At 51.4% G+C, this 9,950-nt stretch overlaps 1 protein-coding gene across 3 annotated transcripts; it reads left to right on the top strand.

Annotated features, from left to right (window-relative positions):
• The first annotated feature begins 965 nt into the window (after positions 1-965).
• LOC308634220 (synaptotagmin-15-like) lies at positions 966-9,198 on the top strand. 3 transcript variants are annotated; one of them, XM_081267932.1, is made up of 8 exons: positions 966-1,270; positions 2,283-2,482; positions 3,028-3,170; positions 3,989-4,311; positions 5,782-5,952; positions 6,811-6,931; positions 7,844-8,023; positions 8,581-9,198. In XM_081267932.1, exons 3-8 carry the CDS (start codon positions 3,047-3,049, stop codon positions 8,721-8,723), a joined length of 1,062 nt encoding a protein of 353 aa, XP_081124058.1. In that variant the 5' UTR covers positions 966-1,270; positions 2,283-2,482; positions 3,028-3,046; the 3' UTR covers positions 8,724-9,198. The 3 variants fall into 3 exon arrangements, with proteins under 3 accessions (XP_081124058.1, XP_081124057.1, XP_081124056.1); XM_081267931.1 differs by having other exon boundaries at positions 967-1,270; positions 2,278-2,482; positions 4,016-4,311; XM_081267930.1 differs by having other exon boundaries at positions 967-1,270; positions 2,278-2,482.
• The last annotated feature ends 752 nt before the right edge of the window (positions 9,199-9,950 follow it).

Below are 9,950 nucleotides of genomic sequence, written 5' to 3'. Positions count from 1 at the left end.
AATGTGGGGATCCTGCTTTATCATTACCTCCTCCCTAAATCCATACTCCACAAGGAGACTGACCAGTGCCTCTGCCCATAGTCGCAGAAGGTGGCCACAAGATGAGGGATACACCAATTTACCACCTATTCCGCCTAGGGTGACCCAGCAGGACCAGATCCTCATGCACACTGACTGTTGAGTCCCCTCCCTCCCACTTGCCTACCCAGCCTTCCCTAGGCATTGATGACTAGGAGAGGCCAATTCAGGCTATCTTTGGACATTACTTCATGAAAGAGACACCTCCAAGTCTCAAGCTCTCCCCTTCAGGTCCTCTCCAAGGGGATGTGTGCAGATGAGAGTCGGGTGCGGTATCCTTGGACTGCATCCACTTGATGCCAAAGCTCAGAAGACCCAGCGCCTTTCCAGGAGCCTCCTGACCAAGGCTGTGTGCACCAGCAGGTGGTCTGATAGTAATTGCCACAGTCTTAAGGGCTGTGAGTAGGTGACCCAGGGGACAACTCCCTCAGTCATATAGTCTCCATAGCAGTGGCTGGAACACACTGCACCACTTTTTTTTAAAATTTAAATCCCCTTTACATACATTGTAAGTCAATGTTGGGCCAATCATCCTTGTGAGAACCCCTTATACACATTAACCCCCAGGAATGCTGTTATCACCCAACCAAGGAGAGGGAGCACAGAGGGTTAAACTGAAGTGGGCCAACTCTCACAGCTGGCGGGTGGGGAGCCGGAGTAAGAACCCTAGGAGATGGAGCTCCAGAATCTCCCTCAACTCTTGGTTATTTTGTCCACTGAGACAATGACCCATGAGGTCAACTTGGTACGACATATGCCAAGGACAACAGGTGTGAGGGACCAGATGTGGAGCTCTCTGTCACAACCTGGTGGAGAAGGCTTTAGCTTTGCCCTCCGTTTTGCAGCCCACCCAGCCCGTAGCTGCAGGGAGCCCTGAGGACGCTTGAGACCCGCCCCGCCCGGAGCCGGGCGGTTTCCGAGAGCGCACCGCGGGCTCCGCGCCCCTCCCGGCCTCTGCCAGGGTCCGGCTGGGGCGGAGCTGTGGCCTCGGGACTCTGGATCCCTGCCCCCGTCAGCCACTCCGTTGCGGACCTCAGGGCAGCAACGCCTCAACCCATCGCCCCCGCGACTTCCCGATGGCCCTGCGCCACGCCTGAAGTGCCTGCCCCGCGGCTCCAGCAGGAGATGCAGAGACCTTAGAGATTGATCCCCATCTGGCGCCCCAGGACCAGACAGAGCAGCCTCATGACGGGTAAGTGCCCTGTCTTCTTTGCCCCGGGCTCTACGTCATGAGAGGCTACTCTGGGCGACAGGTTCCAGCACTTGCCTCCACCCTGCAGACCCCGCTGGGCCACAGACCCTGCCCAGTCTGGTCTCAGCCCGGCTCCTAGAGGAGTGCGAGAATGGAGTAGAGAGGTCGGCTCTTGGAAAACAATTGCCAAGTTAGAAGGTGTCGGGGTCTGGCCTTCTCACCACCCCAACTGGTCCATAACCCAGAGCCTGGAGCCCGGGAAGCCCCCGCCCTTCAAGTGCCCCTTTGTCCTGCTGTGATGACCAGTTGAAAGGGGCCAAAGCGTCCTCAGCAGGCTCCTAGCAAAGCCTCCCAGGAACCCACAAATATAGGCGTGTGAGTGCAACAGGGAAAGGCCCATATGTCTCTGTTTCCCACAACTGCCGCCCCACACCCCTCTCCACTGCCTCCCAAGATCTCCCCTAAGTACAGGCTCATCTTGATAGAGGGCTGGGGAAGGGAACTGGTGTTAGAGAAGGTTACCAAACCCAAGGTGAGTCCAGCCTCACAGAAACGTCCAGAACCTGCTGGAACCTGGGTGCACATCAGGGGCATGGGTTCCTCCTTGGGCTTTCCTTGCGGTGTGTGCTTATCCACAAGACCACCCTCAAACCTCAAAAGGATCTCAGGGAAGTTGAAGGCTCTGGTAGGAGAAGGTTTGATTTCCAATCAAAAAAAAAACAAGAAACACTTCATTTCAGTCACAATCTCAAATCCAGGGCCTGCTGCTTTCCAAGAGAAACACTAAGGCTTTTTCCAGGGGACAGACACTAGGGCCCCAATGGAAATGCCTTGTCCCACTGAGACCTGGCAGAGTCCAGACAGCCGCTTGCTTCAGCATCACTCCAGAAATATAACCCAGGGTGTGGGGTTGCTACCCCAATCTTGCCCCCACAGGTCAGAGCTGTGTAGGGGAGTGGCTTTTACCAGGCAGGCATCACTGTCTGCCTGGTGGTCTCTGTCCCCAGAGCAGCTGGCCCTAGTGATTGGGGGCATCGTTGGGGGCCTGCTTCTACTGCTGTTGACCGGTGTGAGTTGCTGTCTGTGGAGGAGGTTTTGTGCCACCTTCACCTATGAGGAGCTGCCAGAGACACCAGCCACCGCCATCAGCGCTGCCTCCAGCGGACAGGGGGACAAGCGCTGTCAGCTACATTCCAGGACCCAGCTGAGCAGGTAAGGCAGGATGGGGGCCAAGTGGTTCTTTCTCTAGGGTCCTCTCTATGGAGTTGCCATCGGATTGGGTGAAAAAGAAAAGTTCTGTTTTTAGAGCTCTTCCTGCAAGCCCTGGGCATGCCAGGAGCTACCACAAAGAAACCCAGAAACCTCACCACATGCTGTGAGACAGGCATTGTGAAACCCATTTCCAGCTGAGTAAACCGAGGCTCAGAGAACATAAGTAACAGGTCTAGGCTTCAAAACCAGTAAGAGACAGAACAGGAATTAGAAACTGGGTAGGCTGACGTTGGAGGCTATTGTTCTTTCTCCAACACCCCATTGCTGTGGGCAGACAGAGGCACTGACTGGCTGTGAGTGTGTGTGTGTGTGTGTGTGTGTGTGTCTGTCCATCCTGGTGTGGACCCAGAAAATGATGCGTTTACCTCCTGGCTCCCAGTGACTTTTCTCCCTCCAGTCCCTGGCACTCAACCCCTCTTAGCTGAGCACACTGAGGCCCCACCCTTCACCTGCCACCTACATTTTGTTTCTTTACTTCTGAACAGGCCATCAGGTGTACCATTCATGGTGCCCCCTTCCTTCCAAGGCCGAGACTGGGTACCCCTGCATAACAAAGAGCTGTCCCGGGCCCCACAGGACCCCCATCTAGCCCTAGAGCTCCTGCCTCATACCTCCAGCAGCAATCTTGGTGAGTACTCCTGCAGGTCAGGGTCTGCCTGGGCGTGGTGGATCCACCTGCTTTCCCGAGTCAGGCTGCTAAACAGCCTCTGGCCCAGGAAGGCCAGAGTTACCCAGAGACCATTCTTTCCTGGTACTTTCACTTACCAAGTACTGACTGCACCTCATGCCCTTGAGATATGACCACTGTGCTGTTTTGGAGTTGACCTTAACATCTTGGTGGGGAAGGAAGTAACTCATTTTACATTCTGGAAGTTTAGCAGCAGTGCCTTACCAAGGTGTCAGAGGCAATAAGCAACAGGTCTGGGATTCAAAAGTAGGTGTAACCAGGTGCAGAACTTATACAACATCCTGCTCCAGGAGATGATGGCCAACTGAGAAGGCAGAAGTGTAGGAGGTAGAGACAACTTTCCAGTCTCCTCTTTGCTTCTGAAAATCTCCCAAGAGACCTTCTCAGGAACCACCCAGTAATCAGCTTGGTACTTCCAATTTGAAGAGGAAGAAAAAAAACGCAACATGTTATCACTGGGTCATTCTCTAGGCACCGAGGAAAGGGACCAGGCCAGGTGCTGGACAGAATGTACTGGAAAGCATGCCTTGACCTCCAGGGATAGGAGTTGACCATAGGGCACAGGTGTGTGGAGTAGGCATTGAATGGGTAATGGAATGCTTACATGCACCAGAGGGAGGTCACCTTCATAGTCTGGAGAAGAGAGTGAGGTAGAGGTGGTCAGACTAGTTGAGGCTCAGATGAAGGGAGAAGGGCCACAGTAGTGATATGGCTAGATCTTGCTACTATCTTCCATGTGCCTGTCTTCCTCTTGCCAGCCAGACCTCCAAGCCATTCTGTTGTAGGAGATGCAGGTGTGTTGGGGACCTTCAACCCAGAGTTGTACAAGTTTCCAGAGGACACAAGTGAAACTGATTTCCCTGACGGCTGCCTGGGCCGGCTGTGGTTCTCTGTGGAATACCAGCAGGAGACTGAGCGGCTGCTGGTGGGCCTGATCAAGGCACGGTTGCTGCAAGCACCCTCTGAGACCTGCAGCCTCCTGGTGAAGCTCCACCTACTGCCTGATGAGCGCCGCTTCCTCCAGTCCAAGACCAAACGCAAAACCTCCAGCCCACAGTTTGATGAACACTTCATCTTCCAGGTATAGCCCCTGGGCAGACAGGGCCTGTGTCTTCCAGCCTTATGGGAAAGAACGTTATGCAGGACAGTCCAGCCTTCTGTTTAGCCCCTGGGACCATTGGTGCCTCCAGATCTGCTTAACAAGCTGACCAAGTCAGGGTCTATAAGAGGTGGGCCCTGATGAAAGGGGCCAGCCTGTCCTGGCTGCCTAGAGGAGATGAAGAAAGCACATTTTGGTGCACCTACTAAATTCTAGGCTCTAGCCCACGAGTCTCAGAGAAAGCATTCCAAAAACCTGAAACAATAAGGGGTTTCTGGCAAGGTTACCCAAGGAAGGTGAATATTCATTTTGCTTAGAGTTATCTCAGGCCCTTTGGAGTGGGGGCAGAAACTGTCCTATGCTTGCTTTTAGAGGCTGGCACGGGGACCAAGAGCCATGCTGGGGCAGGTACTGTGTTTTTGCTGCACCTTGGACTGAACCCCTCTGGGTTTACAGGTAGAGAGGCCATTAGGGCATCTGGCTGGAAAGGGCCTGGGAGCCTCAACAGGTGACTAGGGGCCCTTAGGGGAAGTCAGCAATTGAGACTTGCCAAGAGGCCTTTGACAAACATTTTCTCAAGATCAGTACAGCATGCTGGCCTGAGAGGTAAGGAAAGACCATCCCACTTCCAGAAAGAGCATGATTACTGAGGCCAGAGTTATGATTCATGCTTTCCTCCAATGCTGAGAACTGGGAGGAGGGGCAGCTTTGTTCCAGGCTATCCTGCTGGGTCAGAAGCTGCAAGAATTCACAGGTGAATTTGCCCCATCTTAGGACATCAGGATCCAAGGAGTGCCTTGCAGCCTTGCTAACGTACACAGTCATGCACCATGCTTATCCATTCATTCATTCATTTTACTCACCCCTTCCCCACCCAACCCCATCCATCCTTGATCCTATCCTCTTTGTGCTTTGAGTGGGAAAAAGTAGGAGAAGGAGCAAGAGAAGGAAATGAGTACTAATTGGCCATCTATATAGCTCAGACTGTGACTGGGGCTTTACATTTCAGACAGGAAGAACCATGGTCCCCATTTTACAGGTGAGGAGGCCAAGTCTCTGAGAGGGGAGAATATTGTACCCAACTCTAGTAGATAGGTCATGTCCTAGCACATTTAATGGGCAGGCAAAGCACTTAGCAGTCTTGTTCAGGAGCAGATTCTCATTCATGAGCCCAGGATGGGGCCCAAGATCCTGCCTTTCTAACAAGGCTCAGGCAGTTGTTGATGTTGCATGTCCTCAGAGCACATTGTGCAACAAGGCTCTAGCATGCACTTGCACTTCCCATGTGTGCTTGGTCCTGCTGTGGAGAAGGGTCCCCACAGGATGTCTGGGTCTAGGGTATGTAGATGCCTGGTTTAGATACCCCTCAGTAAAAGTGCCTGTGTCAAACACGTCAGCATCTCATCCTCTATCCCCATGCCTGACCCTGGCCTATATCCTCATCTCCCGCAGGTATCCTGCAAGAGTGTGACCCAGAGGGTGCTGAAGTTTTCAGTGTACCATGTGAACAGACAGAGGAAGCACCAACTCCTGGGACAGGTGTTGTTCCCCCTGAAGAATGAGACCCTAGCAGGTGACTGCCACCATGTCTTCTGGAGAGACCTAGAGGCTGAGAGCCTGGAGGTAAGGTGGAGGTCACCAGACATACAGTCAGCACTGCTGTGGGCAGCCAGCAGGCATTCTCAAAGCCCACCCAGCACCTGCCGGCCAACATCAGTCCTCAGCACACTGCATACCACCCTACAGGAGGGAGTCAGGAAGGCAGGCCCAATCCATGAGCTAGCTCCTGAGAAGAGTTGGGATGGACTTCCTCCTGGGCTGCGAGGAGTCACCTAAGGTCTTTCCACACTGGCTGTCATATTATCTGGATGGATCCAAAAAAATGCACATTTGGATTCCCACCACTAAGAAAAATGACAGCACAAATAGACCAGCCCAGGGAAATATTTATCTATCATTCTCCCATCCCCCCGGAAGGATCCACGTGGCTCAACATAGGCTTTGGAACCCCATAGACTTGGGTGTGAATTCTTGGCTCTGATCCATATTACAGGTTGAGTACCCCTTATCCAAAATGCTTCAGATCAGAAGTGTCAGATTTAGGATTTTTTGAATATTTGTATGTACATATAAATACATACAAATAAAACCCAAGTCCAACAAAAAATTAATACAATGTTTTTAAATAATTTCGTTCATGAAAAAAAGTTTCGTGATATGAAACTTTCCACTTAGCATTCAACAAGTTCTGGATGTTGGAATAGTTAGACTTCAGAGTTTTGAAATAGAATGTCAAATCAACATACTGCACAAGTCCCTTTAACTCTCCAGACCTCACTTTCCCCATCTATAAAAAGGAACCCATTGAGGTGTATCACTTGCACCCTAGCCTTGACTGCCAAGAGGGCAGGAGGCATTCTAGGACTCTATAGCCCCTCTTATACCTGTGATGGGTGGGTGCTTCCATCTTGGCCTCCCCAGCCTCCCTCGGAGTTTGGTGACCTTCAGTTCTGCCTCAGCTACAATGACTACCTGAAACGCCTGACCGTGGTCGTGCTTCGTGCCAAAGGCCTCCAGCTCCAGGAAGACAGAAGTGTTGTCAGTGAGTCACCTCCCTTATCCTCCTGGGGAAGGTCCCACCTGGTGAACCTGGGGCTTGGGCTGGAGTCTTGCCCTCACCCTTATATTCTAATTTCTGCCTACATAACCCATTCACAGAGTGCTCACTGCCTCCCATGATATGCCCTCCATCCATGGAAAGTTCTGGTGCCAGAACCCAAGGCTGTATCCCCTTGCACCCTCCCAAAGGCTCTAATCTGATCCAAGACCACACCTTGCCCCTCCTGTTTTCCAAGGCAGTGTCTTGGCTCCTTGACTGTCCTGCCTATCTCTGCCTCTACCTGTCCCTCAGCTGAATGGGTCCAGTACTCTGCCTCCCTCCTACCAGGGGAAAGGCTTGAGCACTCCCTGGGGCACTGATGCCCAGCTAATAGTGAACCCACTTTCCCCAGCCTCCAAAACCCAGGAGCTGAAAAGCAGCAGATAAGTCCTGCCCCTTGTGGGTGCCCCTAGCAAAATAGAGGTTGTCTGCAGCCTGTTGGAGTTTGTGTCTCTTTGTGGATTCAAAGGCCATCTGGGCTCCTCCTTCTAAATCGTAGCCCTCTGATCAAACAGGTATTCAAGGGACCCAAGGGTCCTGAGCACTCAGAAGATAGCCCCCCTCCCTGATGGAGAGGGATGGGTATGTGCTACCAGGCTCCAATGAACAAGGGTCAGCTCAAACATGTCTCCTAAGCAAAGAGGGAGGAAAAGGAAGGAGCTAAGCATTTTCTTGGCCATGAGGCCTGACATTAATCAACCCCATTTCCTCTTGTCACACTCTCTGGCCTCAGCAGCACTGTGAGTGATGAGGACCTGGCGCCTGGGTTGGGCTCCTCCCCTCCTAACCAGGCTTTCATGGGTGCATGCTGGGTTCCTGCTGGTCTCCCAGTTACTGGTGTGCACTGCCCCTCAGGTGTGTTTGTCAAAGTGTCCCTGATGAACCAAAACAAGTTTGTCAAGTGCAAGAAGACTTCAGCTGTGCTGGGTTCCGTCAACCCTGTGTACAATGAGACCTTCAGCTTCAAGGCCGATGCCACCGAGCTGGACACCGCCAGCCTCAGCCTGACAGTGCTGCAGAGCACTGAAGGGGACAGTAAGGATATCCTCCCCACCCCTCAGGCTACTGGGGCAATGTGGCAAAGTCAGAATGAATGCCTTACCTCAGGAGGAGCTATCCAACCTCTGTTCTCTGGTTAAAGAAATTCTCCCATAGAAACTGAGATACTTGCCCAAGGATACATAGCTAGTCATCAGGAGTGCTGGGATTCCAGAGTTCCCAGTTGGACTGTCTGTGGTACCCTAGAAAGAGGCTAATGGATGGTCTCTACTACCTATTCCTGGGCAAATCACTGGAGAGATCAGGAGGCTGCATGGCTGCCTAGCACCAATCCAGTGATCTGCAAGGTGGGCGTTATATGCCTGCATTTTCTCATACCTTGGGACTTCCAAGGGAGAAAAAAAGCAGTTCTTCAGCCCCAGAGCAAATTAAGGGCCCTTTTAGGGGCTGACAGCTCATGCTTGGAGAGCAGGGGGCTTACTGCTTCTTTCAAGGGAGAGTAAGACACAGAGATAGAGGGAAAAAGTCACTAGGGATGTTGGGGCCTGGTGACTTCTGTGCTCAAGAGCAAATGGAGTTCTCTCTTCTTGCAGGGAGCCACCCTGTGGGCCGCGTGGTGGTGGGACCCTACATGTACACACGTGGTAGAGAGCTGGAGCACTGGGATGAGATGCTCAGCAAGCCCAAGGAGCTGGTGAAGCAATGGCATGCACTCTGTGGCCCCACTGAGCCCTGACCCAGCACCAGAACTGCAGTTCTGCTTCAGAAGCTCACTGACCGCACAGTCATATGCAGCAGCCACAAGCAAGGACATTTCATCCAGTGTCTCACTGGGCCAGCGTGAACCAGGGGTACCTGAATGCTGATAGGCAGGAGAAAAGAGGGAACAAGGAAGCTCTGCCCGAGTCAGCAGTTGGGACCAGGAGCACTGCCCTCTTCCCCCACAACTCACTTCACCCTTCTTTAGCTGTGGGGCTGTGTGGGCCTGGAATCCAGACTCCTGGTCATCACAGTCATGATGTGATATCAGGCGTCAGGTGTTCAGAAGAAATATTCTATTTAGTGATGGCGTATCTGATTGGAAGTACACGGTGAACTTAGGTCCCATCATCTTGATGGCTTCCCATAGCCTGGTATGTCTCAAATTCTGATGGCATGCAACTCTGGTAGAAAGAAGTCCTTTGCATGTCCATAAAACCATTTTAAAATAAACTAGCTAATTTCTACCAAAAAATGGTGATATGATTTAATGGGATTTTAGTAAGCACATAGACCAATATGGTGGTCATTTGATAACTTTAGAATATCGAATCTTTCATTCTATTAACATGGTATATCCCTAAATTTAAGTTTCTAAAATTTATCTTATCACACTTTTGGGCAAAGTGTTCTTACACATCTTTCAGTAAATTTATTCTTAGTTGTTTTATATTTATCTATTGCTAATATAAAGAGATTCTAGTGATACAGAAGTATGTTGATTTTATATCTAGTGTGTTGATGCTACACTGCATTACATTTCAACTGCGGTTTCTCCGCCTTCTGCCTAGCAGAGAACATACACTTTTCTGGATGATGTAACTGGGAGAATGCTGTGAGCAGCCCACCCATGGACAAAATGGCAGATGAGCTGTCAGAGAGGCTCACTGTGCTAGGTGAGGAGGGTTTCACTTGTTTGTTAGGCCCCCTCCCAGGACCCAAGTCTTGCCTATGGCGCACCCTCCCCAGGGTCCAAAACCTCATACCTCTGATCTTGCAGATGATCTGCTGCTGGATTCTATGGTACCTTGGTTAATATCATCAATTGCTGGGTCTGTCACTTTGGGCAGGAAATGGTAAACACATGGGGCCATAGTATAGTCAGAGAACTCTTATAAGCCTAGCAATTCCAGTATGATTATTGTGCTATGACAAGTATAAAATTCATTAAGGTGGCAGTTCCCACAATCGCTGTCACCAATTC

This window comes from Spermophilus citellus (assembly GCF_964194105.1).
Source record: "Spermophilus citellus genome assembly, chromosome: 15".
NCBI classification, from domain to species: domain Eukaryota; kingdom Metazoa; phylum Chordata; class Mammalia; order Rodentia; family Sciuridae; genus Spermophilus; species Spermophilus citellus.
This window is presented reverse-complemented; position numbering and strand designations above follow the sequence as displayed.

What these genes read in the sequence shown, in the direction of transcription:
- LOC308634220 (XM_081267930.1), top strand. An exon ending in TAGAGGCTGAGAGCCTGGAG is followed by an intron (nt 5,953 to 6,810) that starts GTAAGGTGGAGG and finishes TGGCCTCCCCAG; the next exon opens with CCTCCCTCGGAGTTTGGTGA. An exon ending in GCAGAGCACTGAAGGGGACA is followed by an intron (nt 8,024 to 8,580) that starts GTAAGGATATCC and finishes CTCTTCTTGCAG; the next exon opens with GGAGCCACCCTGTGGGCCGC.